At 53.3% G+C, this 25,077-nt stretch overlaps 8 protein-coding genes across 8 annotated transcripts; 4 read left to right on the top strand and 4 right to left on the bottom strand.

Annotated features, from left to right (window-relative positions):
- Positions 1-14: 14 nt before the first annotated feature.
- HD553DRAFT_9495 (THO complex subunit 1 transcription elongation factor-domain-containing protein) lies at positions 15-3,354 on the bottom strand. Its single transcript, XM_046184622.1, has 9 exons — positions 2,816-3,354; positions 2,643-2,748; positions 2,433-2,572; positions 1,521-2,369; positions 1,316-1,459; positions 1,128-1,241; positions 865-1,061; positions 687-798; positions 15-627 (listed from the first exon to the last, which is right to left on the bottom strand). The coding sequence occupies exons 1-9, from the start codon at positions 3,092-3,094 to the stop codon at positions 172-174; spliced, it is 2,397 nt and encodes a 798-aa protein (XP_046040224.1). The 5' UTR covers positions 3,095-3,354; the 3' UTR covers positions 15-171.
- A 2,980-nt stretch (positions 3,355-6,334) lies between these two features.
- HD553DRAFT_266158 (uncharacterized protein) lies at positions 6,335-8,949 on the top strand (the record flags this gene model as incomplete). Its single annotated transcript, XM_046177466.1, has 10 exons — positions 6,335-6,691; positions 6,755-7,047; positions 7,117-7,787; positions 7,855-7,956; positions 8,031-8,138; positions 8,206-8,427; positions 8,489-8,594; positions 8,654-8,715; positions 8,779-8,825; positions 8,890-8,949. The coding sequence occupies 10 exons, from the start codon at positions 6,335-6,337 to the stop codon at positions 8,947-8,949; spliced, it is 2,028 nt and encodes a 675-aa protein (XP_046040225.1).
- A 310-nt stretch (positions 8,950-9,259) lies between these two features.
- HD553DRAFT_302802 (regulator of Vps4 activity in the MVB pathway-domain-containing protein) lies at positions 9,260-10,772 on the top strand. Its single transcript, XM_046178796.1, has 9 exons — positions 9,260-9,376; positions 9,448-9,458; positions 9,533-9,589; positions 9,665-9,755; positions 9,833-9,856; positions 9,921-9,967; positions 10,036-10,112; positions 10,181-10,470; positions 10,531-10,772. Exons 1-9 carry the CDS (start codon positions 9,347-9,349, stop codon positions 10,681-10,683), a joined length of 780 nt encoding a protein of 259 aa, XP_046040226.1. The 5' UTR covers positions 9,260-9,346; the 3' UTR covers positions 10,684-10,772.
- HD553DRAFT_302804 (putative transcription initiation factor iia small chain) lies at positions 10,773-11,762 on the bottom strand. The gene is made up of 5 exons (XM_046178797.1): positions 11,596-11,762; positions 11,444-11,531; positions 11,302-11,361; positions 11,111-11,217; positions 10,773-11,037 (listed from the first exon to the last, which is right to left on the bottom strand). Exons 1-5 carry the CDS (start codon positions 11,646-11,648, stop codon positions 10,974-10,976), a joined length of 372 nt encoding a protein of 123 aa, XP_046040227.1. The 5' UTR covers positions 11,649-11,762; the 3' UTR covers positions 10,773-10,973.
- Positions 11,763-11,931: 169 nt separating this feature from the next.
- Positions 11,932-12,898, top strand: HD553DRAFT_302807 (uncharacterized protein). Its single transcript, XM_046178798.1, has 4 exons — positions 11,932-12,018; positions 12,084-12,371; positions 12,437-12,445; positions 12,516-12,898. The coding sequence occupies exons 2-4, from the start codon at positions 12,096-12,098 to the stop codon at positions 12,789-12,791; spliced, it is 561 nt and encodes a 186-aa protein (XP_046040228.1). The 5' UTR covers positions 11,932-12,018; positions 12,084-12,095; the 3' UTR covers positions 12,792-12,898.
- Positions 12,899-13,221: 323 nt separating this feature from the next.
- Positions 13,222-18,392, bottom strand: HD553DRAFT_9808 (putative Puf protein). Its single transcript, XM_046184643.1, has 12 exons — positions 18,264-18,392; positions 17,854-18,190; positions 16,326-17,772; positions 15,840-16,254; positions 15,313-15,771; positions 15,078-15,256; positions 14,749-15,008; positions 14,539-14,677; positions 14,287-14,476; positions 13,544-14,223; positions 13,301-13,479; positions 13,222-13,243 (listed from the first exon to the last, which is right to left on the bottom strand). The coding sequence occupies exons 2-11, from the start codon at positions 18,135-18,137 to the stop codon at positions 13,303-13,305; spliced, it is 4,230 nt and encodes a 1,409-aa protein (XP_046040229.1). The 5' UTR covers positions 18,138-18,190; positions 18,264-18,392; the 3' UTR covers positions 13,222-13,243; positions 13,301-13,302.
- A 1,198-nt stretch (positions 18,393-19,590) lies between these two features.
- On the top strand, positions 19,591-20,892 carry HD553DRAFT_290878 (putative pyruvate carboxylase isoform). The gene is made up of 3 exons (XM_046178356.1): positions 19,591-20,313; positions 20,397-20,501; positions 20,574-20,892. Exons 1-3 carry the CDS (start codon positions 19,691-19,693, stop codon positions 20,797-20,799), a joined length of 954 nt encoding a protein of 317 aa, XP_046040230.1. The 5' UTR covers positions 19,591-19,690; the 3' UTR covers positions 20,800-20,892.
- HD553DRAFT_302813 (uncharacterized protein) lies at positions 20,893-21,799 on the bottom strand. The gene is made up of 5 exons (XM_046178799.1): positions 21,777-21,799; positions 21,650-21,719; positions 21,363-21,590; positions 21,179-21,293; positions 20,893-21,117 (listed from the first exon to the last, which is right to left on the bottom strand). The coding sequence occupies exons 3-5, from the start codon at positions 21,427-21,429 to the stop codon at positions 20,940-20,942; spliced, it is 360 nt and encodes a 119-aa protein (XP_046040231.1). The 5' UTR covers positions 21,430-21,590; positions 21,650-21,719; positions 21,777-21,799; the 3' UTR covers positions 20,893-20,939.
- Between the last annotated feature and the right edge of the window lie 3,278 nt (positions 21,800-25,077).

The following is a 25,077-nucleotide window of genomic DNA, read 5'->3' on the forward strand; positions in this document are numbered from 1 at the left end:
GGCGTGACAACCGAAGTATACGCTTCTTACTTAACGATATAGACTTTCAAGCATAGCATGTCCTGCGGTGCTAGTATCATGATTATGTAATCCAGGTCTCTGGGACCCACGCATACACCTCGTCTACTCATCTCCCTGATATATGGAAGACTGGACCCAGATTCTCCCCCTTCATACACCTCCCTCCTGCATCACTGCCTCGGCATCATCCACCTTTGTCTCTTCCACTTTCGGTTCTACGTTCATTGACTCGGTCTCGGCGGCAGCAGAGTCAGATGTTTCCAACGCTTCGCCAGCTATCATTTCGGTCGGCAGGTCCGCCTTTTCTGGCTCGACATTCATCGCTTCCGAAGGAGCTTCCGCTTTGATCGCATCAGTTGCTGCTGCCTCGCCTTCTGCCTCGGCGACCTCTTCAGGCCCAGGCGTTTCGCCGTCAGCACCAATGTTGTCCATACCGGCTGGTTCCTCGTTTTCGGGAGCGGCAGCATTTGTACCAGCCTGTTCCGATCGCCTCGCTTCGATGGCTGAGACGAGGTCCGGCAGATCTCCGTTTCGCGCCTTCGGAAAGGCATTCAGATCGGTTCGACTGGCCAGGCGCAGGGCTTTCCATGACAGAGATGCTTTGTTCTGAGACGCCATACCTGATCAGTAGGGATTGCAAAGTACAGAGCTGTGTGGATACTCACTTCGACGAATGGTCCCAGCTTTGTGGTATATTCCCGGCCCATAGCCTTTTCGTCCTCTTCCTCTTCAACTTCGCGGTCATACTTTTCCTTCAAGCTCTGCACAGTCTCCGCTCTATGAACCCCCCGCCCGACCGGTCAGAACGGCTACACTATCTGGTGAGAAATTCAGAACACTTACACCTTGAAACCCTTGAGCTGATCGACACCGGTCAGAGGGTCGGTACCTAGGCGGCTCAAACTCTTTGTTCCGGCAGACCACCGATACGGCTTCAAAGGAGCAATGATTCGCTTCCGGTTTATCTCGGCTTGCTCCAAGGTCGAATCTTCCGCTGGTTTCTGATCTAAAGGTGGACAAGATAGCTGCTTCCAAAGAGCCTGCGGTCAAGCGGATCGGGGAGGTCAGCTCGTTTCTGTGTGATGGAAGAGCGCGAAGACACGAACATAGTGTCTATCCATCTCGAGCATTTTGCGGATCCGAGCTTCGAAGTCCCTTCCGTCAGGTAGTTTCATCAGTTCGATCCTGATCTGACTAGCAGTCTCGCCTGCCCAGTCAGCCTGAAATAGAAGTATGATAGGCACATCAGCTCTGCTAGAACTCGAGCAGTCGGATCCCATGACGGCGTGCGTACATCTGACACCTCAACAAAAAAGGATGGCGGGAATTGCGGCGTTTTAGGATGCTTTGGCCTCTCCTTCTCCGTCAACTGCGCGATTTGTTGTAATAGAACCAGAAACTGTGCGTATATCCGCTTGCGATATATCGGGTTGACCAACTGAAGGCAATCATACCGTCAGACTAAAATTTCAGACGTATCGAGTGTGTAATCATCTCACATCGGCTTCCAAAGTCCGCCGGTTGACCAGAAAAGCCGGATACTCGTCTGTCCGCAGATCAGTCTCCTCAGTGCCGGCTAAAGCCGCCTCTCGCATGCTCTTGGCCATCTCAATGGCTTCCCCTCGCCGACTACTCAATTCGTTGAGAAGGACGCCTGTCCGCCTTCTGAAAGCTTGTATGGGCGTCTCGCTCGCAGAGGTAGATGTACTGGCCGCTGTTACTGGGCGAGAACCGGCGAGAGACGGCGGATTGGTGAAGGCGACTTGAAGATGGTATAGCACGGAGTAGAGGTCCTCCTGCTTTGGCACGGCAGAATCGGCCTCTTCCTCTGACTTGGCCTGTGTTTCTGGCCCATCCACCTCCATACGATCCGCAGCATCTTCGGGATTCTGCTTACCAGCAGCAGCTCCTGTCTCTGAGTCTGTCGTTCCCTGCTGATCGGCCTGCTTCTCCCCCGTTGCTGTTGCTTGGCCGTTGGGTACCTCCGGACCGGTGCCCTCGATCTCCTTCGATTCCATCGTCGTGGCATCTTCTGCTTCCACCTTGGTCTCGGTCAGATCCTCCCTCGCGCCCGCTTCAAGCTCTTTTTCCTCCTCATCTTCCTCGTCCTCATCATCACCGTTCATTCCCGGCCACCTTTGCCTCATCTCCGAGTATTCTCCTCGCAGATTGACGCCGCTCATGTCGTTCAGCTTGAACCACTCGGTAATGAACAGGTGTATTCGGGCTCTCAGCAGAAGCGTATCCGTACTGGATTCGAAATCAACCATCACATGAGACGTTTGTTGTAAGAGATGATTCAACAGCTTCAGCAGCGTTAAAGATTTCCCTTTAGATGGTTGCATTCCCTACAACGCAGACGCGATCAGAAATAACGATCGAGACGACAGTCCCGAGCACACGGGGCTTACTGCTGTGATCTGTTCAGCTCTGCGCTCTACCCAGCCGAAGATCACGCTCCAGCTTTGGACAGACAGGACATCCCCCAAGTCTTCTAGGATCAAACTGAGCGATGCGCCAGAGTCTAACGAAGCTGTGGTTTGATATTGCTCTGATAGGTAGGAAAATGAAAGGTACGGTTGAGTCGATTTGCTCAGGCAATGACTTAGTATGCAGCTCACCGTAGGCGACTTCGAACAAGACAAGCCCGATATCGAGCGAGTCGAACAACTTTTGGTAAAACGTCGACCTAGATTCGGTACTTGAGGCGAAGCTTGGTTCCTCGTACTGGTGCATTCGATACAACAATCAGATGGCTACCCCCTCGCTATCTGGCTGTGAATCGAGAACTCACCGCCCTGTCCAAAACGTATTCCCTTACAGCACCTTCCACATATCCCGTTATGAGGTCCTCGTCCAGCTGTTCTCCGTCGTGAGAAGTGGCATACGCTTCACAAGCATGCTGCCAGTCATTCCTGACGTCCAGCCTGAGTTTCTTCAAAGAGATGACCTCCGGGACGATCTCGTCCACATCCTGGTCCTCGCTAGCCTTCCGTGGAGCAGAATTCCGTATCGACGTCAAATCCGCGAGCTTTGTGCTCTGGATGGCGAGCAGCTTCGAGCGAAAATTCATGGTTACTACTGAATTCCCAGATACCGATCGATGCAGCTTCCAGCTTGAGGCCTGGCAATTGCGGCAACGATATACCAGCGAAGGGGCCTTCTTTTCCTTGCAGTTATAGTTATATCCTGGATGAACCTCTTCAGCGCGCGTTTGAACCCCTATGTGGTGGGTCCTGTAGTGTCCTAGCGATCGATACTCTAGCTACGCATCTATAGGCCTAGGGCCCGATATCTGAGGTGACTGTGATTGTTTTGTGTTCAGGTAAGTGTGTTCCAAAAAAAGCCAAGAGTTGGTTGGTTGGTTTGACCGCTTTACTTGTGACTGCGACGGTCGGATCAGTTGGAACGCGACAACTCGCTCGATCGCAGGGAGGAGGGCAGCAGCATCACTCCATGAACCATCATCTCTATCATCACCATCACCTCCTACAGACGACACCTCAGTCCCGTCAACGATTACACCTCGCACTGATATAGATCCAACAGAATACCTGGCGGAAAACCGGGCGCTCGCCAAAGTCGTGCTCAAAAGTCGCCCATTCCGCCGTCGGCATCTCGAAACCTTTCTTGCAATCACTACTAATTAATTGGGAATTCGAAGTGCCCTCGCCGACTCGGTTTCACCGTCGACAAAGGTAGCTACGGACGCCGCCTTCTTGATGCAACATCTCTCAGGAGCCCTATATGTGATCCGGAAGCGTTAGAACTGGGGCCATGGGTATCCTCTCTGATCAACAACAGCATCAGCCGACATCTTCACGCTCGAGATCCCCGCACGTCCAACAACAACATCACCACCATTCGGACGCATTTTTCCCTCCCTCTTCAGCATCTTCCACCACATCTAGTCACGGAAATCATACTAGTTCTCCACATTCGCACGGATTTCACCCATTCGCAGCGGGTGGCCGACGACCCGGGTCGCCTGGCATGGCTTTCCCTCGCGAAGTCAACGGCCAGGGTCACGAAATCAACACAGACGACGGACACGATGGGCACTCTCAGGCCACCGGCTCTGCATCACACCACGGCACGTCGAATGATCACCCGGAAAATGTGACTTCCAACGTTGATCATTCGCATTCGCACTCTCATGGGGATGAGCCCAAGGGGGAGACGAGCGTGAGAAAGACCATGTCCCAGACAGCACAGAGGCAGGAACTCGCCCGGATGGACATGGTTGCCGGGAAGAAGGTCGAATGTGGAGGGTGCTCCAAACTCATCGACCAGGCAAGCGGTGGAATTGTGGTCGCTTTTGGGTGAGCGTCCATGATTCTATCGCCAAGCGATAGATCCCATTCCGGCGTTGCGCTAGAAACTGACCGATACTCGATTGTTTCTTTTTGACGCCCTGTCACCTGCTTTTCATTTCGTACAATCACCCGGCTCACATGCGCTCCGACAGCAAATCACTCTGGCACGTCGATTGTTTCCGGTGCATCAAGTGCAACAACCGGGTGACGGCGGACACGAACCTCCTGCTTCTCTCGGATGGCGACCCGGTCTGCTCGTCATGCTCGTATCAGTGTTATGTGTGCAAATTGCCCATTACCGAAGAGGCCATCATGACCGGGGACGAGAGTTATCATGCCGATTGCTTCACATGTAGGCAATGTTCGAGACGGATAGAAGAACTGGTCTTTGCAAAGACGAGTCAGGGAATCTACTGCATGGTAAGCCACAACTCTGCGTTTCGGCTTCCAAGACATACAATGCTGACATAGCCATTCCGAAACCAATCACATAGACGTGTCACAACGAACGAGTCGCGCGGTCGCGACGTCACGCCGAAGCCAAGCAAAGAGCTCGGGCCAAAAAGGAGCGCGAGAAGGAGAAAGACAAGGAGAAGGAGCGGGTGAGGGGCGCAGGCGAACGTCCTGCCCCCATCATCAGCAATTCAAGCGCGACAGAGAGGGCGAGAGCCGATTCTGCGGGGGGCAGCCAGCCAGGCAAGAGTCCTCGCCCCGAGGCTCTGTCTGGGATCAGTGCACTGTCAACACCAGCAGGTTTGACACCTTCCCCCTCTAGACATGGTTTCATCGGCATACCAGAGCCAGGTGGAGCATCGTCAGCTAGTGAAACCATCCAGTTAGGGTCCCCTCGACTGGATTCAGAGTTCAGGCGAGAGGACCCGTCGCGGCAGGGAAGTTCTCTTGACCGCCATCGCCATTCCCCTTCACCGATGTCGAATTCACGGCGAAAGCTCAGTCCAGGGGTCGAGATCGACATGAGTTACTATTCTGGAGGCGAGTCTGGTCAGGGAAGTGCCTCGACCGTCGATCCCGAACGTCCCAACTCAAGAAACAGGAATCAACCTGGAGGTGTAAATCATCAATCTTCATCTGAGATCCCTATTGGCTTGGGAGTCGGACCGGTAGGTGGGCTGAGTACCCTCTCTACATCAAGAGCGGATAAACGAGGTTCCATCAACCCCGAGATGGTGCTGAACTACCAACAGCAGCAATACAAAGAAGAAGTACAATCCGCCTCGAGCTCGGCTCCCAACTCGAGCAAGGACTACTTTTCCGGCCGAAGTTCCCCTTCTCCGGTCATGGACTCCTTCTCAGCGGGACGTCACTCTCCTCTGCCGAATTCGCCCCTTCGAGCGAGTTTTACCGATGCCGAAGCTCGGGAGAATGAGCGGGCTGGGGCCCGATCGGCAACCCATACAGGTAGTCCTACGCTGAAGAGCTACCCAGCCTCCAGTAGCCGCCTGACTCCCACGGTTCCAGCTTATGGCGGACCCAAACCTCGGAGTCCAATGATTCGAGCCGCTTCAGATACAGGACAGGCCTCCGATACGCCACCGCGCTCAAGCAGCTTGACAGATTCATTGGACACTGTGGCTGCCAAGAGCACCGACAGGCGCGAGGAAGATAGAGATGATGTCACGATCAAGGAGAAGACCCTTTATCAACGCGGTCCGACTCAGGAAAACAATTCAAATAAGGGTCTGCCATCGCAGCCGTCTAATTCATATGAACCGCCTCGCATAGATGCTCCTGCGTGGTCAAATCTAGGCTTCTCTCTGAGCGATCCGGATTTCGCCAAACTCCTGGCTGAAGTCAAAGCTTCTCCGGAAAAAGCCAAACAAGCTTTTGCCGCTAGAGAGGCATCGCCAGGTCGATCTCGTCTGCAAACAGCTGCTGGGGAACGTGTGACACCGCTGCAAAAGCCAACAAAGGCTCCAGGTTCCAATTCCTTGCCATCATCTCCGGTCCTCGGCCACAGTCCCCCGCTGCAAACGATTATGGCCGCCTATGCCTCCGACGCGAGCAAGATCACGGAAAGGCCCCAGCGGTCCGATAGCCTTAGGTCGTTGAATAACGGCCTAGTGTCAGATGAAACCGGACAAAGGCGACAACCCACACTTGCGGTCCATCGCCAGTCGTCAGAAGAGCTAGTCACTGACTTGAGCGAGCTGAAGATCCCCACGCTCGAAACCACTGTACCGGCTCTGCAAGCTCTGCTTGCAAGCACAGCAACTGCAACAAGCTTGGATGGTTCAGTCTCGATCCAGAAGACATTGCTCGAACGGGCAGTCAACGAGATTCAGGCATTGACGGATCAAGTCACGGTGTTGAAGGACAAGTATTCTGGAGCACGGGTCAGTGCATCTGTCTCCGCAATCCCATCATGCAAATGCTAATTATCGCAACGACTTGAACAGAGAACCAGCCTTCACTATATGGAAGGTATGACCGTCGCATCCGAGGAATACGAAAAGGCGGTACAAGCTCGGCTAGAGGCAGAGACAGAGGTGGCGAGACTAAAGGCGGAAGTTCACGGGCAAACGGCCCGACTCTCGCTCATTGCGGAAGATGAGCGGCGCCAGGAAAGTCTGAAGCGGCAATCCAGCGATCTCGTGACAAACTTGAGCGGACTTGAGCAGGATGTTTCCAAGCTGAGGGTTGAGCGAGACATCACCTTGGCCGAAGTACAGGAACTGGCGGCTACAAAGACGTGAGTGACTGTGGAGGCTGGAAATGACATCCAGTGACGCCTGGTACTGACAAACTTGCATACCGGTAGGGACTCGGATCTCCCAAATGTTGATCCGGTCGAGAAAGGCGCTACGGTGGCGCGATCCTTGACCAAACGGTTGAACACTGTCAAAGAACAGTACAAGACCCAACTTCAACCTCTGACTCTCGAACACGAACGGCTAAGTCGAGAAATAGCTGAGCTTCGTGGCACGCGGGACCTATATCTCGAGGAAGCCGCTGCCTTGTCCGCCAAGAACGACGAATTAGCGGAACTCAATACTAGGCTGACTAAGCAGACCGAGTCTATGCAGGATGGCTTGGCTCGACCCAGAGCACCCTCTGCGTATATGCGGCCTGGTGTCAAACACCACATCTCAGGCTCACCCTCGTTGTCATCTATCGCAACGAGCGCCACTCTTCACGAGATGCCGGACGAGAACTTCAGACAGATAAGAAACGGGCGAGCAGATCCGATCGATGCAGCACCGGCTGCACGTCGATTCAAGTGGTACAAGTCCTCAAAAGGCCCTGAACCTAGCGGGCTTTCCAATTCCATATCTCGACCGTTGGCGCTTCCTCCCGATAAGAACAAAACGCGACCAAGCAACGATCCTGGTGTGCGGGAACACGTCTTCCAGCCGACTAGCATTTTGAGATTTTCCAAATGCGAGCATTGCGGCGACAAGATGTGGGGACTGCAGGAAGTTCGGTGTGCAGGTAAGCTCGCCCTGAGAATAAACCAGATGAGAGGTCGCAATTTTTTCTGAGTGCTTTTGGCTATCAGTGTGTGGAGTTTACTGTCACACGAAATGCGTCGACAAGCTTGGAGGATCATGTTCCGGTAGTCATTCGGGGCATATCCGTGAAGAGCCATCGGTGGAGACAGGTGAGAGACATCTTGACCCGTAGCCACTCATGAATAGCCAGCTGACTCTCCGGACCTTGCACCTCTAGTGACAGTAACTGGACCTTCGTTGTTCGGGCGTGACTTGACAGAGCAGGTGCAGGAAGATGGCCAACCTGTGCCTATCATCGTGACCAAGTGCATTGAAGCGGTTGAAACCCAAGGTGCGTCACGCGTAGGACCTATAGACTCTGCTACGGCTATCGCTAACTGACTTGGCTCAATCAACAGGAATGGAGTATGAGGGCATCTACCGAAAGACGGGAGGATCATCCCTCTCGAAAGCCATCACCCAGCTGTTTGAGAAGGGCAATTACGATTCCTTCGACCTCAACGACATTGATCGGTTCAACGACATCAACTCGATCACCTCCGTCCTCAAATCGTACTTCCGAGCCCTGCCTAATCCTCTCCTGACGCACGGACTGCACGAGTTGTTTGTGACTGCAGCTTGTGAGTCGCGCTAGTGTGTCGTAGGAGGGCAGACAACTGATCGTGTGCGCATACGACACAGCTATACGCGAGCCAGACTCCAAGTTCGAGGCCTTGTCTTCCCTCTTGACACAGCTACCGACCGAGCATTATAACACTCTCCGAACTCTTATGCTTCATCTTCATCGGTAAGTGTGCGATCGGCTCACTAGAATGTCGAACATGGCTAAACTAGTGATATCCACAGCGTCAAGAGCTCGAGTGCAGAAAACTTGATGAACGCTCGCAACCTCGGAGTGGTCTTTGGACGTGAGTGCCTGAGAGACGGCTTTCACAACATCTTACCTGACTCGAGAGATACCTTACTCGCAGCTACGTTGATGCGATCGGCGGATCCTTCAAGAGAATTTGCAGACATGGTCAGTGACACGCCGGACTGCTCACCAGCAAGAGATTGTGCTGATAACCACATCCCTCTTCCAGGCTGGGAAAGCCCTTTCCATCGAGTGGATGATCGAGAACGCTCCTGCCGTTTTCCTATGATGCGCTTTCTGGAAAACGCAACGCAGAGGCCGCCCAACTAGTAGCAAAAACAGGCCAAGGGACCCTTGATACCAAAAATGCATTACCGTTGTAGATGTGAATTCTGGGATCCTATTTGTATGGAAAGTTCAGGGTACAACACACGATGCCGATCTGACGCCCTGTTGACCGTCGGATGGATGCCGTAAGCGGACACGGATTGCTCCCGAGCTTCGGCCGACCCCGATGACGACCAGACCGTCTTTGCCTGGATCAACTGATCAACGCTACTACGAGGACTACTAGCTGATACGTCTCTGGGCCCCGTCGATGGGATTGCTGTGACCTGGAGCAACATAAGCACATCCATCATCCTCATCATTGCTTCTCGTAGAAATCCGAGGACTACATATCCAACATGGTTCCCTGGCACTCTCAAAAGGCGAGAGTAGGTCTGCTGTATTCCAAGAGTCGGCTAAGTCACTTCCTGCTAACCGATGACCTTCTACATGTCACTAGGTTCAATTGAAGTGTGTCTTGTTGTCTAGAAATAACATCTCGTATGATCACTGATTCCGGAAAGCTTACCTTGTGGTTTCGAAAGGTTGGCTGCACAGCGGCTCACGATAATGCAGGAAAAGAAGCTGGCTCTAGCCAAGCAGTAAGTGCATGAGCTGTTCCGTTCGAGTACCCTATTTGAACCGTCTGAGACCCTATACAACTTCTTGCTCGTCAGATCAAGAAGAGAGATCGCAGATCTAGTGACAAAAGGCCGAATCGAAACTGCGAGGTTGCGGGTAGAAACGTTGATTGGGGATGATATACATGTGAGTAAGGGCCGATCGGTAGCACTCTGGAAGCGTTCACAGGGGGATCAACTTTTGACGAGCTCTGCTCTATATAGGTGGAACTTTTGGAAATTGTCGAGGTAGGTCTTATCTGAACCCGAGGCGGGTGACTGTGTATGCTGACACAGAGAATCTCGCAAACAGCTTTATACCGAGACTCTTTCCGCCCGATTTGCGCTGCTGGATGCTTCGTGAGTTTGATCTCAGTACTCCAAGTTTCGGGCGAGCGGCTCATTCTAATTGTTGTCGCCCATTGTAGCAAGGACGCCCCGGACCCGAGCTTGAGAGATGCTGTCTGTGCGATTATCTATGCAGCACCCCATACCGAACTCAAAGGTAGGACTGTGCATATACGCCCAGTAGAGCTCACGACTCACCCTCCTTCTACCGATATGTTCCTACAGAACTTCATCTGCTACGAGAAATGCTGATGCAGAAGTTCGGTCGGACATTTGCCCTATCGGTCGTGAACAACGATCCGCCATGTGTACCGCCTCGAGTCCTTTCCAAGCTGGCCATTTACGTACCACCTCCAGAACTGGTAGACATGTACCTCCAGGAGATCGCTCGAGGGTATGGGATCAACTGGACGTCTGACCGGCTAAAGCAGGAGGAGGTCGAAGAAGAAGTCCCAGTGACGGAATCTGTAGAAGATGCGGGCAAGTCAGTCGACAAGGATGAACAAACGCCGAAGGTGAGTTCTTTCAACCATATCGCGCGCGACGTTGTTGATTTCGTTGAGTATGTCTGGCAGGACGGCAAGGCCGCATCAAAAAAGAATACCGAGACGGCGAGTGCCGAAGCAAAGTTGATCGAGCAGACGAAGAAGAGTCTAGAGAAGCAGGACAAGCCGGAAGACGCCTTTGCGGCCCTTACGGCCAGGTTTGATGCATTGAAGAAGAAATAAACTGATCGGGAAATGTTAGTTTACTTTGAGGGATATGGGCACGTTGTATGATGAGCCGTATGCATGGCCGCGTTAATCTGATACTGGAAACAGTCCTGAATAGATGTGTTTGCGTCTTTCATTGGTATCGTCACTATACAGTTATTAGCAGTGAATATCAGATTGGGAATACATGAAGGTCGTGAGGTTTGTATCGTGCAGCCGGAAAACGTATGGAAAGGAGTGAAACTATAAACTCCGGGAGGAACTAGTCTGGTTTGGCCGTGCCCCAGGTGTGATACCGGCAGTGTTCATGTGTTGGGCGCCTTGCAAGCGACGATATCGATCTGATCGATGACCAGTGTCTCAGTCCCGCTGTGCGTAGAACAAAGGGACGGTCAGCCCGTGAACACCATGAAGAGGCTGTAAGATTCGCCGCGAGGCTTACCTTTTGTCACCAGCTGCTAATGCTGACAAGCTTTCTAGCTTGAGGTTTGGCTGTTGGATGCTGAAATTCCAGACTTCGTCCACCGAACGGTACGTCTTCAGGTGGCCCTGACCACGCCACAAAGTATATGTTGGCGATATGAGCTGCTGTCGTTTTGACATCGGTAGCCGTAGTCCAGTAGACACACATACCTTGATAGACGACTTGGCTTTGACTGACTTCTGTAAAGCTAGGGTCATGCTACGGTCGAACTGTGCGGATTTGCCATCGATGTGACTCAGCATTTGTCACGGCCAGATCGCTGTCCACCAGCCCTGTCCAGACCGAGCTCACCTGCAAGAGGATCTCGTTGGCCAAGGGAGGGGTCATCTGTCCGTGATGCACCATCTCGTCCAGAGCATCGCAAAGTGATCTGCCGAGGCTATCGAACCGCATGTGTTAGTGTAGGGGCCGGTCTCAGTAAGACAGCTGTGTGGGAGACTTACGCTGAACCCCTATAGATTTCAAGATAGGTCGCTCCCCTCTGTTCGTCAGCCATCGTGAATCAGATAGAACTATGAAATCTTGTACCTGTTTCGGGATTAGGGCGCAATGTCGATGTACAGAGTATCAGTTGAAAGTGATCAGTTGTTCTTGCAGGCAGTGGCCCAGCAGGCGGCGCTGACCGGGAGGATCCCATCCCTGATCCCATCCTCGGTCCCGAGAGAAAGAGAGAGTTAGCTTACGTAATCCGCGGACACCGATCGATGGGCATCGTCGTCATATCTCGGAAGGAGGTCGCCAAATCGATGAAGTCATTTCATATTACTCGTACTCTGTCAACGACTTCGGCGAGGATATGGGCTTTTGAAAGATATAGACTATCCAGTAACGTTTCATAAATCGCACGAATATCCATACAGTCAAAGGTGAGGGCGACTGCATTTTCGAACGTTGCACCGGGATGACAAACTAACAGCTAACCTTTTCCTAGATCCAGCCAAAAATGTCCACGATCCCTCACCCCAAGCTTTCCGACAAGCCAGAGACCGACTACATGCTCTTCCACACCGCGCTCAAAGCTGGTCAGACCATGTCTCTGGTCTCTCCCCCGCTCATCGCTGCCTACCACCTCATCCGTCGGAAACCTATCTCCATACGATCGTTCTTCTGGCGACTGAACCTGTTGGCCATCGGTGGAACGGCTGTCAGCGTTCCGATCGGGGCTTATATGTTGAAGGACGAATCTCAGGTGGCGATGGCTGGTAAAAGGGAGAGACTGGTGAGTTCCGTATCTACCACCTTCGATCACTCGAGTCCTACTGACCGTCGTTGACCTGCCAATAGTCGCACAACGTAAGCTCGTTCAGCCGAGAAACCATGCCATCTTTGTTCCTGTGGTACTGATGATTTTTCGTTCTTGTAGCCTACCCAAATCCGCACCGACGACTACTCGCTCATCGGATTTACGCTCGGAGCCCTGATCACTCCTACGCTCCTGCTGAAGCGAGCTCCCTTGCCCTTGTTGCTCTTGGGTGGTGGATGGCTCGGTATGGGAAGCGGGATCTTGACGCATCTCTACAAATCGTGGTCGGACGGCTATGCCGTCAAACCTGATCTCTCGGGGATGATCGAAGACTTGGAGAGGCTGCCTAGTGAAGCCAAGAGGGACGTCAAGGTTGCGCTCGAGAAGCGGAGTTGAGAATCCACAACGGGAAAACGCATGATTGTAGTCAACTGTATCTTTCCAGCATCAAATTTGTTATGAACCGTGCCACTGACGGCCCGAGCGTTTTATATGCCATGAGAAACGCTTGCGTGATCGAGACTACCCGCAAATGCAATGTCATAAAGTCGTGAATTGTGCCGCCAAGGACACTTTTTGTGGTCGTACAGACATGCAATTAATTAGGGTGAGACGGAAATCGATGTTAGGCAAGATGAATAATGGAAAGGGGTATACGGTTTCGTTCCGAGCCGTCGTGGTTTCTTTGCGGTCGGGGAAGGGGTCCAGGCACAGTGTCATTTTCGTCCTCTCCTGTATAGTCGGTGTCGTCAAGAAAAGAGCCTATTGCGGGTCGGGACATGTCGAGTCGGGTGGGCAATAAAAGATGTTTTTATCGTGTATGACGCAGCGTTTTGAGGGTGTCGCGTCTATAAAGCGATTGAGTATTAGCTTGACACACCGTCAAAAAGGGCCGCTAGACTTACCTTCAAGTCGGGGCAAACCCAGGGAAGGTACTACGGTGAAGATCGTCCCTGTTGGCTGGTTGCATCCCTAAGCCGCCGAGAGTCGGCGAGAGGTCGAAGCCAGCCGGACTTCGACGGATGGGGGTCGGATATCGAACAGGAGCGTTCGGGTTGCGAGGCAACTGAGAGGGAGAGGCGAACTATACCGCGTCAAACATTTAGTGAAATGCTTCCCGAACTAAACCAGACTTGATTGCTACTCACAGGATTGAAGGGATCCGAGTTGGGGCTCATCAGCTGGGCATGCGGCGTCGCGAAAGAGCCCAAAGTGGGCGTAGGCGACAATGGCGGCAGTCCCGGGTTCATCACTTGACCGAAGCTGTGCTGATTGGCGAGCAGTGGGCTCAAGCTTCCCGTCATACCTTGACCCAGCTGGAACGCCTGCATCGAGCTCATCATCTGGTTGATGTCAGGCATCATACCGTACGAGTCGAAACCACCCATCGACGGGCCAGGATTGCCGACATTATTGCTACCATTGTTGTAGCCGCGCCCTCTGTAGTTGGGGTTTGTGCCGGTGCTTCCGTTGTAAAGGCTGTTGCTACTCTGCTCTCGGTGACGATGGTTACCTTCCCTGCGACCACCCTGGTAACGAGGACCTCCAGAAGGAGCAGCTGGAACAGGAAGTCCGCATTCTTCCAGAAGACGTTTGTAGTTCAGACCCGAGACGTTCCTCATGTCTTCAAGGACACGCTTGACGGCAGCCAGAATCTCTGGCTTCTCGTCCGGAGGGATGATGGCGTCCGAACACACCATCTTCGAGACGGCATGGACTCCATGCACCTGGTCCTGTAAGATCTCTCGTAGCGTCTGATCGTTTGCGGACCGGAAGATGGCGTCGATCATCGTCTTGGCTGCATCGGGCTCATTCTTCTGGTTGACAACTAGAAAAGGAGAGATTCTGTCAGCTAAACCGCCAGATGCGTAGCTTCGTGCCCGTTGCTCACGTCGCAGGATTGTCAGGGAGGCCAGTTTGTGAGTCGCCAGGTGCTGGACAAAGCTTGCCAAACGGGTGGCCAGCAAGCCATAGCGACCAGGCAGCTCATTTGCATCCATCAACCACGTCAACAGGAGCGCTCCGTTCGGGTTGGTAGCCAATGGGATCGAATGCAAGATGATGGCACTAGCGAGTCGTTTCTAATGGCCCAATAGCATGTCAGCTAACGAAGAACGATCCCGAGCGTAGGATGCAGGCGCACCTTTTGGAAGAAGGAGGTATGGGGACTCTCGAGACAGGTTCGCATGCAACGAGCTCCATACCGAGTCTGGGCAATGTCCCAAGTCCTGTCAACCATGGCGTCGTACACAAATCCGTTGAATGGCGAAGGGAACTTGAGGCTAAGGTGTATCCGGAGCCGAGCGCATCAGCATCAGACTTCCATATCGAGAGGTCTTCGGATACCACTCACCAAGCAGAGACCAGGTAGTTCCCGTAGCTGTCGGCGCTGAGAGGCGGTACGTAGGGAGACAGGTTTCGAGAGATAATGGACATCTCTTCCTCGGAAGTAGCGCACTCGATGATCTTTTGGGCGGCCCACGTTCCGTTCTTGTGTGTTCCCGTGAGTGCCAGATGAGGTGCGATGCGACGCAACATTTCCATGCGAATAGAGGTCGTCGTGCTGGCGTATAGCTTTTGGATGATGGTGTTGCCAATATAATCCGACGACAGCTAAGAACAACCCAGACGCTACCGGTGAGTCATGTCTCGCGAGACAATGACAACTCAACAACAACTCACCACGACGCAGTCCTCCATAAGATCCTGGGCAACCTGGTCGACCTCCTCGGGAGCGCAATAGCCTCCATCGAGTCTCCTTCGAATGTCTTTGAGAGCCACAGTATCAAACTTGCGGTAATGCGAACGATCGGGAACAACCGGGATATAGCTGTAATACAGCGCCGACTTTTCAGAGTGTTCTATGGAATCGGAGCATCAGTGATAACCCTTGACAAAATGGTCTCATCTGACTCACTGCCCACCGCCTGAACGTCAGCAGCGAGGTTGGCGTCCCCGTGGCTCAATACGGTCATCAGCATTTGTTGCTCATTGACATCACCTTCGGCAGCGACATCAGCCGGAGGGTGCGGAGGTGGCGTTTGCGCCGGTGGGGCGACGTCTCGGTTAGGATTGGGTGATCCCTTGTTGATCAAGTCGCGGACCAGATCGTTGCCGTAGCTCTCGATATGAGAGACGTTTTCCTGGGTCATCGGAGCGGTTCCAGCGGGCCTGTGCGTAGCAGGGTCTTCCGACTTTTGCGATTGGAAGACGGAAGGGAAGTTGTTGGGCGAGGGCGATCCATCCTGACCATGCTGACCCGACGAAGGCGCTCGGGCGTACCCGACCCTGACAGGACCGATGTCTGCACCCAAGAATTCGCGACCGTTGAGCGCGTTCCGAGCAGACGTGGCCGCATCCAAGCTTTCAAAATTGACTGCCATAGGGAACGTGACTTTAGCAGGGTCATGACATATAGAGCGGAGGATGTCTCAATCGACCTACCGAATCCACACTGCTTGGCGGGCAACATCCTGGCACTCTCGATGTTTCCAAAAGCCGAAAAGATGCTGACGAGCGTGTTCGACGTGATATACGAAGGGATGCTCCCGATCCAGAGCGCGCGTGTGGGCGAGTTGCTCTCGTTGATCCTAGAGGATTCCATGTTATCCCCAGCAACCGAGTCGGCGTCCGATTCGACATCGCTCTGACTGGCCAAGCTGGAAGCGCTCGAATTGCTCAATGAGTATTGTTGAGTTGAGGCCGACGGCTGCGCGGTAGGTACCGAGTCGATCTTTCCGAACCCGATCCGAATGGGCGTGTCGGAGAGCGTAGGGATAAGGTTGTGCATACGGAGTTGAACGTCTTCCTTGGCGCGGATGGCGTCGTTTCGATCGATGAAGTTGACGAACGCGCAAGACTGGACGAGCAAGGGTCAGATACATCAGTAGCAGATCGACCTCCCTTTTTCGGTTGCAGGACACGACTCACCTTCTCTGGCAACAGCCTCAAGCTCTCGATGTCTCCATAACCCTGAAAGACTTGCAAGAGGTCCTGAGCGGTCGTCATGACGTCCAAGTTGCCCAACCAGATACTCCTGGTAGGCGTCTGGCCAGCGGCCATCCCATCACCCGCAGCACCCCCTGGTCCGGTTCGGGCGCCTTCGCCCCGGTCCCGCCTTCTCGCTTGATCATCGTTACCGAGCGCACTCCGTCTTCCTCCTTGATTGGCCGAGATCAACCCCGAGCCCATTCCCATTGGGGGAGGCGTAGGAGCTGACGGCGCGATCAGGCTGTCCATCAATTCCGAACCGTGCATGCCGACATTCCCCAACCTCGCCGACGGCTGGTCTAGCATGCTGATCGTGGTCGCCCGGGGTCTCGCTAAGCCGGTAAGCCCATCATCTTTGTACCCTCGAAGTTGAGCGCTCGAGCCCATCCCAAAGTGAGGGGCCGAAGAGCCGTAAGGATCCCGGTTGCCGCTGTTGCCTCCTGACTCGAGATATTCCATCCCCTCGATACCAGCTCGCAAATTGGCCGCCGAGTTTCGCTGAGCGCCATCGAACAAGCCGACTGGCCGGGTAGGGTCCCTGTCGAGTCCGAGATTGGCGGCAGAAATGAGGTCTTGGAAGGAGGCGCTGGACTTGGGTTGGACCGAGACAGTGCTCGCCCTGTTCCTCGCTACCATCGTCGCTGCCGTCGGGGTCATCTGCAAGTCTTGAGCAGAGCCACCTGCGGCACCTCGAGGCAGACCCAAGCCGGATGATCCGTTGTTAGGCACGGGAGGCGCAGGTCCAGATTGGAACCCAAACGTGGCCGCTCGGGGAGTTTCCATATTATCGGCCAATCCGAGGTAGTCGACCGTGGACTGAGAGATCTGATAGTTGTCTTCCCCGCCGCCGCTCGAGTTACCGGAGCTGAAACTGCTCTCGCGGGAAGTGACCTGGTGTAACGCGCCACCCCTTCCGGAAGCCCCACCTCGAGCTGTGGTGACCTGGTTCATCGAGCTCCGCCCAGCCGGGTTTTGCAACCACGTATTACTGAAACCTGAACCGAACGCGTCCGAGACGGTCCCGACCGCCTTGTTGGGCCGGGTCAAGCTCCCACTCCTCAATCGTCCCTGAGCGTCCGAAGGAAATCCGTCGTCCAACAGCCCCGGGGCGCCTTGAAGCGAATCCTGCTGCCCGCCCAAGCTCAACGATCCCGACCCGGTCAATGCCGCCGCGGAAGAGTTCGAGTGCCTCAATCCGGGTCGAGCGTATTGAAATTGTCGTTGACGTTCAAGAGGTTCGATCGGCGTCGTACCCCCGGACCGGGTGATGAGGTCGGAAGGACCCAAAGACAGGTCTCGTTGATGAGTCGGGGCGGTGGGAGTGGTTGCGTTGGTCAACCCGTAACGATCGCCGGAGAAAGGCGCATCGAGGGTGGATGGCAAGGTACTGCGTCGAAGAGCCATCACATCGCACGTATGAGCATCGCTCGTCAACGGTGTTCAATCAATCAATCACTCTCGGACTCACCCTGCCCTGGCCCTTCTGTACCCAGCACTAAACCCGCTCCCCAACGCACTCCCGACCTCGCCTTCGTCTCCACTAGCATCGCTCAACTCTTCCAACGATCTCGTCGGCAAGTGCCCCTGCGTCCGTAATGCCGGCGGTCGGTAAGCCTTTCTCGGCGTCTCGCCCGTCATCGAAGAGGAAGGGGGAATGTTATTGGATGTGGGGAACATTGGGTTGAGGGGGAAAGGATGGTTGTGCATTTGTTGCTGTTGCTGATGATGATATTGGTGAAGTGGGTCGGACATGACGAGGCGATTGTCGAGTGAACGATTTGACGAGACGTTAGATGCTAGATGAGCTGATACAGGGAGAGCAGCGGACAACTCATGAGCACGGTGGACGACCTTTCTATCGGTCCAAACCTGACTCACTGTTGGCACCCGAAAGCTTGTTGACCGCCTCGATTTTTCGTCGCAAAAGCTGCTCTTCTCAGATTATAGATCTTTCCTCTGGCAGGAAACTAGCTGATCAACGAATAGCTGTCCGATCAGACCCTCAGAGATATCTTGTTCAGTTTTATGCGTGCAACCTTGAGATTATCGTCGGATACCTGATTATCGTCCTCGTCCTCGTCGTGGTGAGTCGTCGTTGTCGTTCGTAACGTGGTGGATGATGGAGTATCAGGCTATCAGGTCGATGATGATGATGATGTTGTTGAATTCTCGAGTCTGATCGTGAGAAAATGGGTGGAGGCCCAGGTGTGTACACCGCAGCAGCCAGCCAGCGAGACAGCGAGGATGGGGCGATGGGATCAAATCCAAAACAAGTTCGATCCACTCGTGCGCTCGTGCGAGATATTGGGGCAGAAAGAAAGAACTTGATTCTCTCTCCAAAGGAGGGGTCAAGGGGGGTCCTTTGGGCGTCCTCGGCTATGTTCCAGATCTCAGATCTTCTTTCCAAAGCCGTCGGCAGTCGATGGAGGGAGTGTCCTTTCGACGTCACTTTCTAGCGTCAATTATCCCGGGGAAAGAGATTTGGCGTTTCGTCGTCCTCAGAGTCGTACCAGAGATCTGAAACTTGTCGAGTTGTTAATTCGTCGACGGTTCCGAGCTGTAGAGTACGACGTGCTATGGTTGTGCGTCGTTACAAGTACCGTTCTTGATCTGATCGAGATATCGGCCAAACAAGTCGAAGGGGTCGTTACAGGTTATTATAATAAGCGTAACGAGTAGGAAGATAGCTGAGACCGAGCAAATGAGCAGATTCGTCGGGTGGAATGATCGAAATTGCGGAGATCAGAGATCAGAGAGGCATCGATGATGAGCTACGCATGGCATAGGGGAAGGGGGAAGGTGACGACACCGATGGGCGACGCGCATCAAAGAGAAGCGGATGGACAGCCAGTGGTGACGGAAAGCCACGCGGCGATCATTTCAACCAGAGGTCAAGTTTCACGTCAAGCAGGTCTATCCTGTCATTCTCGTATATTGTTTGTTCTTACTAGCGGAAATCTTAAGTAGACTGGTCACCCAAAGACGACTGTAGTTGCGTAGCTGAGAACCTGTTGAAATACAAGACATCGCATCTGCACAGCAGCCGAAATCCGCAGTCTACTCTGGCGTTCACCCCTGTTCCTAGACCATCGGTCGGGAATGCGCGTCGCCCCTCTTTGGCTTCCGGTTGATTATGTAATCACGGTGTTGCAAAGGCAAAAGTTGACGGATCAGCCCGTTTTGCCGCTCGTCGCTCGTCGAATAGACGATCGAACATATACAACAACGAGCCATCGCCATCGATTCAGATACCTTCTACCACAACCTGCTAGTTCTATTTGAACACCGCATAATCTCGATACATCATGGGCCAGACTACATCTACCCCTTCAGCATCGACGCCGGCACCGGCACCGGCGGCTCGACCCGCTTCGCATCCCACCTCGGGCACTCCTCCGCCTGAATGTCCTATGCACGCTGCGAACACCTCGACGTCCAAGTACGTTCCCACAGACGACACCCCGGTAGCTTCATCCTTCAAGGCAGCAGCCGCCGCTGCTGTTGTCAATCAGCCCGCCCAGTGCCCCATTCAACACGATGACAACAATGGCGCCCTCAACCCGCTCAACCAGATGCCCAACCTGTCACACGATCGAGCGCCCAACCAGCGTATCGACCTTCCTACCACTCGGACGGCGAGCACCATCCCTCGCCCACCGCCAGCGTCATCCTTGTCGAATCCCATCCCTTCTTCCTCTACTGCTACCACGGGACCTTATATGGACCCGTCGAACCCGTACAACACCTCGCCTCATCGGGACGATACCAAGGTCTGGGAATATCCTTCCCCTCAACAGTTTTACAATGCGCTCGTCAGAAAGGGGTGGGAGACGCCAGAGGAACACGTGGAGACGATGGTGGAGATTCACAACTTTTTGAACGAGCAGGCCTGGGAAGAGGTCCTCGATTGGGAAAAGACGCAGCGAGGGTGAGTTGATGGGCCAGTTGGAAGGATGTCTCAGGAGTCCCCGGTAGTAGTGCTGACGCTGATACCATTTGCATCATGTGCAGAGGGTCACAATCGCGTCTGGCCAAGTTCCAGGGTCATCCTGGTAAACGATCACCAAAGGCCAGGATCCACCTCATGCTCGGATCCGTCTTTCCTTCCAAGTTCAAGTCAGTCCCCCCTCGCCTTTCGCTTCTCGTCGAAGACGAAATCGTATATAGCTAACCTCCTGATCGACACAGCACCGAACCTCCTTTCGACCGTCACGACTGGGTCGTGCACCGACCCGTCCCCTCAGACCCGACCGGACCGGCCACCGAGATCCGATACGTCATCGATTATTACTCGGCCCCGCCTGACGAGGATGGCAACCCGGTGTTCTACCTCGACGTTAGGCCCGCGCTCGATAGCGTCGGTGCGTGGGGGATGAGGATGGGAGGCATGTTCTCGGGCTTGTTTGGACGATGAGCCTAGAGAGGCAGGAGCTAGATGTTGTAGCATGCGGATCTTTACGTGGTTTACGAGCATAGATTAGACTTCACAAGAGTTTATGAACAAGCAACCTCTATTCACCACACTCATTTACTCTCGAAATCCGGAACTTTCGATCAGAAGGTCACCTTGGAAACGTCTTCCCACGTCTGGCGCATGATCTTTCTTAGTCGCCTGTCCTTGTTCAGGTGGACGCAACGGTGATGCCGCAAGTCTTCCTCGAGCACGGTCCGAACGGTCTCCCACTTGTCCCCCTTTTCGCGCATGATCCGCGCAAAGGCGTGTTTGGCGATCCTGAATCGGGAGTCTTTAAGCGTTGGATGTTGTAGCGGCAAGACATACAAGAGATACTCACCAGACAAAGGTATTGTTGGGGACGTCGCACCGAGCAGCTTGCAAAGTACCAACATATGACTTGATATGGGCCCGATTAGCATTCGCCGTGTGCGACACGGCAGCATCGATGGCGTCTAGCAGGCCAAAACGGACGGTGTAAGCCTCGTTACAGCCAGAATCCACGTTCACCGTGAGCGACTTGCTGTAGATGAACTGGTCGTTGACGCCTAGCCCATGGTCTAGCTCTCCGAGATAGTGAACGGTTTTCATGGCGGTCAACAAAAAGTTGGTGTAGATGTTGCTGCAGACGGACTCGAAGGACGATAGACCAGTGTCGTTCTGCGTGGCGCTCGATGACGATCAGTGTATCAGTCTGCGACACCCGGATCGAGCAACTCACGTAAATCATGTGATTGTGGTTTTCGAGCATCCTGCAAGGGGCATGTAGTCAGCTGCAGTTCTATAGCGAAAGAACCTTGTTTCGGCGTACCGTTTGATCCACGCAAAAAAACTGGCGCCTTGTGCCCGTGTCCACTTCACCGAGAGGATCTCGCGGACATCTTCCGTGTCGAAGTCAGTCAGGATCAGGGCAACCAACACAGCCTCTTCCGACTCACGGATCCCATAACTTCGCTTGATATCTATCCGCAGATCGAGACTCCTTGTATCGATCAGGGTGCCGCAGTAGGGAAAGGCTGTGGAACGTTTATCTGAGGTCATGGTGTTCACATGTCAAAATTGGTCGCTGAAGACTCACGCTGATCCTCGGTCGTCATAGGGATTGGCAACCTGTGTTGCGAAGCAAAGTTGCACAGTGACTTCTCCAGCGATACGTGACAGCCGTATTCATCCGAGCCTAGGTCGAAAAAGCGTATTTTAGCACATATCTCCCTCTCGACCAGTGTTGCCCACACCTTCGTTCATTGTGTGCAAGAAGAGCTCCGCTTGGTCTTTGCGTGGGGTGATGAAGATGAAATCGTCGATGATCCGCATGAGAAGCTATTCGCCGGTATGTAAGCGGTAGACTACGGATTGTGCGACATCCCATGACCCACACAGTCTTCTGCGGCCGCAAATTTCAACAGCTGGCTCTCCATATGACCGTAAAAGTAAGAGCACAAAAGACTGCTGACTTTGGAGCCCTGCGGGATCCCCGTGTCTTGCTTGTAATAGTCTTTTCCAAACTGCGATGCCATATTGGTTCAGCCAAGCACTCGATTCGACCCTCATTGGACGAACCCTTATGTGTGTATGTCTAACGTGATTGAAAAGGTCGCGGAAGATATCATGCTTGACCTGCAACGCTGAATCGGCCTGATCTATGAACACTGCATTCTGCAATTTTTGAGAAAAATCGTGCGACTCTTCCGAGAATCCCTTCAGCAATGCTATTTGCGTCAGCCCGGTGCAGATCAGCTTTTGGTTGCAAGGGGTTCTACTCCTTCGACCTACATTCCGGACATGCGTGCTTTTTCCAGAGCAGAGGTGCCCGACCGGACAAAGGTAGCATCTGCACGTGTTTCCTGGCCACGTAATCCCCATCCTATACAAGAGTTAAATTTGAGCTATAATCTCTGACAGAAGCGGGTATACGGACTTACCCGTCGTAGTACCTCTGCTGCCACCACGAGAAGTTTTTCCTGATTGAGCGTATCGAAAGCCGCCCTAATGTCGGTCTTGACAAAGTACAGGGGTGGGCTGAACAGATGTTGTGAGCTTTCTTTGTAAGCGCGCTGCCATCTAAGAATCCACTTACATTTCGCCGTAAGCTTCAGTCAGAGTAGCTTTGTACACCTTTAACTTCCCGTAGATGTCGTAGAGACCGAAAAGTGATGAAGAAAGCAGCTGAGATTGATGTCGCTGAAAATGCAATGACATCGTTAGGAATGTGCGAGACTTTCAAGTTGTCGCACGCACCTTTTCAAAGGTCAAGGCGTGATGGGCATCCGCGAGGTTATCATTGATACTATACTTCGTTTGAACCGAGCCAGCCGTTGTGACCTATCACGAGCCGCGTCAACCTCGAGCAAGGGTATCCATCTTGACTGGACTCACGACTCGCTGTTTCTTCCCAAGGTTGCAAATGGGTCGCATCCCATTCGGCTTCGGTATGAGCCTTATCGTAGCATGTGCCGGCTTGTGTTTTCGAAGGTACCGTTGGCGGCTCTGGCATGACAAGTTGTTTGTTAGCCATGTAATCGGCCTACTCGAATCTATACTCTGCAAGAAATCTTACTTCGGGCATCCGATAGTAGACTGTAGACGTCAAATGTTGGATCATGGGCTGACACAGGGTATCCCAATCATCCTGGCGGAAGTAACTGGTCCGGTATTTGGTAGTCGCTGTTTCGGTGATGTAAAACGTCGTCTAGCAGAGGTCCGCTTTAACCGTCTGCCAGTGCTTGTCGCGCTTCACAGCTTCGTATAACTCACCTTGAGAAGGGGTACCAAGAAACTGTCAAAGAACCAGTAGACCAACTCCTGCGTCAGATCCATGCGTTTTCTTGCCTCGTCTACTGACACCTTTCCACCATTCGGTCCAGCACCCAGCCAGGAACAATCGTTGCATTTGTATCCTTGTAGTAGCTGATGAACCGAGAATGTCTCGTAACGTCGAGCTCTGACGAAGCCGACCACGTCTGAAAGGTGAATCGTGGCGTTCAACCCCTGGGACCATATTTCTGACACTGTACGTACTCACGGTTGCGCATATGCCGAGCATTATCCGTGCTACCCCAAAACGCCTCGGGAAAGATGAAACGGCAAACTGCTAGCGCGAAACGGCCAACCTGAAACGCGACTTCAGCTATGAGTATTAAGGACAGATAAGAGAAAGTGCCGCTACAGACTTACCTGACCGGAAGATATGGCGCAGGCGGCTGCTCCTTGAGTATCGGCAGACTATGATACGAAAACATGCACTTAGATGTGAATGGTTGTTGACTTTCATCCCCGGATCTGCTGCACTTACCAGCTCGCGGTTTTTGGCCTGCATATCATCAACTGCCATCAGCTCAGTGAACCAAGAGTACCGCGATGCCAGTTCTACTGACTTTCGAAGGGCAATATGCATCTCGGATACGACGATAGTCACATCTCTTGTGCCGAGCGATGATCTGTTTCATCATGCCGAGCATCTCCCCCTTCATCCGACGAGGCGTCTTGGCGCTCTTTACAGCGATCGCGGCCTGTGCAAATCAGGGAGACTAAAAACGATCAGTACGTTTTGGCTGTGACATAAAGCTGGATCTTGTTGACTTGCTTCGATTTCGTCCTTTCTGTCCTCGTAGCTTCGATAAGCAGCTTTCCCCGGCTCGACCTTCCAATTCCCATAATGATCCTTCGGCTCATTTCCTGTTGTTTTGTCTTCCGGCGGCGGCGAGGTAAAGACATTGTGCAGACCGTGCTCTCGCGGAAAGATATATCTCAACAGAGTCCTAGGCGCCCAGTCCGGATCATGATGTCCCTTGGGGATCTGCGAGCGTTCTTCAGCCGAGGAGGGAAGTGTCCGGATCTTGACAGGTGGCGTCAGGTTGTTCAATATGTCTGCCAAATAAAAATCATCAGACTGCCCATTCATCTCGCCGGTGAAGCAGGAAGCTGTTTTTTCTCACGGTTCACCGGTAGTCCCACTCCTGGCAGTCTTTTATCTCCCCTCCAACCCCATTTCCCGTAAAACATCCTATTCCGAACGATCTCGACCATGACAGGCGGTCTAGCAAACTGCTTCTCTTGTTCAAGCACGAACTTCTCCGCCTCTGTCCTGATCGTGTCTTCCTGCGGTACAGTTAAAGATCCCGTTTCCGTTGTTTTGACCGAGGAGCCATCCATCTCTCCAACCGCGGCTTTCCTCTTCTTCCGCTTATGTCTAGTCAGCTGTTTAGCCATCTCCCTCTCCACGCGACGCTTTCGTTTCAA

The sequence above is a fragment of the Filobasidium floriforme genome (assembly GCF_021052385.1).
Source record: "Filobasidium floriforme strain CBS 6241 chromosome Unknown HD553scaffold_1, whole genome shotgun sequence".
Lineage (NCBI taxonomy): Eukaryota > Fungi > Basidiomycota > Tremellomycetes > Filobasidiales > Filobasidiaceae > Filobasidium > Filobasidium floriforme.

Excerpts from the sequence above, each read along its gene's own strand:
- HD553DRAFT_302802 (XM_046178796.1), top strand. The coding sequence starts at position 9,347 with ATGGTTCCCTGGCACTCTCAAAAGGCGAGA. Across the intron at positions 9,968-10,035 it reads TTTGCGCTGCTGGATGCTTC|CAAGGACGCCCCGGACCCGA; the intron begins GTGAGTTTGATC and ends CGCCCATTGTAG. Across the intron at positions 10,471-10,530 it reads AGGATGAACAAACGCCGAAG|GACGGCAAGGCCGCATCAAA; the intron begins GTGAGTTCTTTC and ends TATGTCTGGCAG.
- HD553DRAFT_290878 (XM_046178356.1), top strand. The coding sequence starts at position 19,691 with ATGGGCCAGACTACATCTACCCCTTCAGCATCGACGCCGGCACCGGCA. Across the intron at positions 20,314-20,396 it reads TGGGAAAAGACGCAGCGAGG|AGGGTCACAATCGCGTCTGG; the intron begins GTGAGTTGATGG and ends CATCATGTGCAG. Across the intron at positions 20,502-20,573 it reads GTCTTTCCTTCCAAGTTCAA|CACCGAACCTCCTTTCGACC; the intron begins GTCAGTCCCCCC and ends TGATCGACACAG.
- HD553DRAFT_302813 (XM_046178799.1), bottom strand. The coding sequence starts at position 21,429 with ATGAAAACCGTTCACTATCTCGGAGAGCTAGACCATGGGCTAGGCGTC. Across the intron at positions 21,294-21,362 it reads CAACGACCAGTTCATCTACA|ACGCCATCGATGCTGCCGTG; the intron begins GCAAGTCGCTCA and ends TTGGCCTGCTAG. Across the intron at positions 21,118-21,178 it reads CCCAACAATACCTTTGTCTG|GATCGCCAAACACGCCTTTG; the intron begins GTGAGTATCTCT and ends CTCCCGATTCAG.
- HD553DRAFT_9808 (XM_046184643.1), bottom strand. The coding sequence starts at position 18,137 with ATGTCCGACCCACTTCACCAATATCATCATCAGCAACAGCAACAAATG. Across the intron at positions 15,772-15,839 it reads CGCCAAGCAGTGTGGATTCG|TCAATTTTGAAAGCTTGGAT; the intron begins GTAGGTCGATTG and ends TCCCTATGGCAG. Across the intron at positions 14,477-14,538 it reads ATACCTCCTTCTTCCAAAAG|AAACGACTCGCTAGTGCCAT; the intron begins GTGCGCCTGCAT and ends TTGGGCCATTAG.
- HD553DRAFT_302804 (XM_046178797.1), bottom strand. The coding sequence starts at position 11,648 with ATGGCTGACGAACAGAGGGGAGCGACCTATCTTGAAATCTATAGGGGT. Across the intron at positions 11,362-11,443 it reads CCAACGAGATCCTCTTGCAG|TTCGACCGTAGCATGACCCT; the intron begins GTGAGCTCGGTC and ends AAATCCGCACAG. Across the intron at positions 11,218-11,301 it reads AAGCCAAGTCGTCTATCAAG|GGCCACCTGAAGACGTACCG; the intron begins GTATGTGTGTCT and ends TGGCGTGGTCAG.
- HD553DRAFT_9495 (XM_046184622.1), bottom strand. The coding sequence starts at position 3,094 with ATGAATTTTCGCTCGAAGCTGCTCGCCATCCAGAGCACAAAGCTCGCG. Across the intron at positions 2,749-2,815 it reads AATACGTTTTGGACAGGGCG|TACGAGGAACCAAGCTTCGC; the intron begins GTGAGTTCTCGA and ends CGAATGCACCAG. Across the intron at positions 1,460-1,520 it reads GGCGGACTTTGGAAGCCGAT|TTGGTCAACCCGATATATCG; the intron begins GTGAGATGATTA and ends GATTGCCTTCAG.
- HD553DRAFT_302807 (XM_046178798.1), top strand. The coding sequence starts at position 12,096 with ATGTCCACGATCCCTCACCCCAAGCTTTCCGACAAGCCAGAGACCGAC.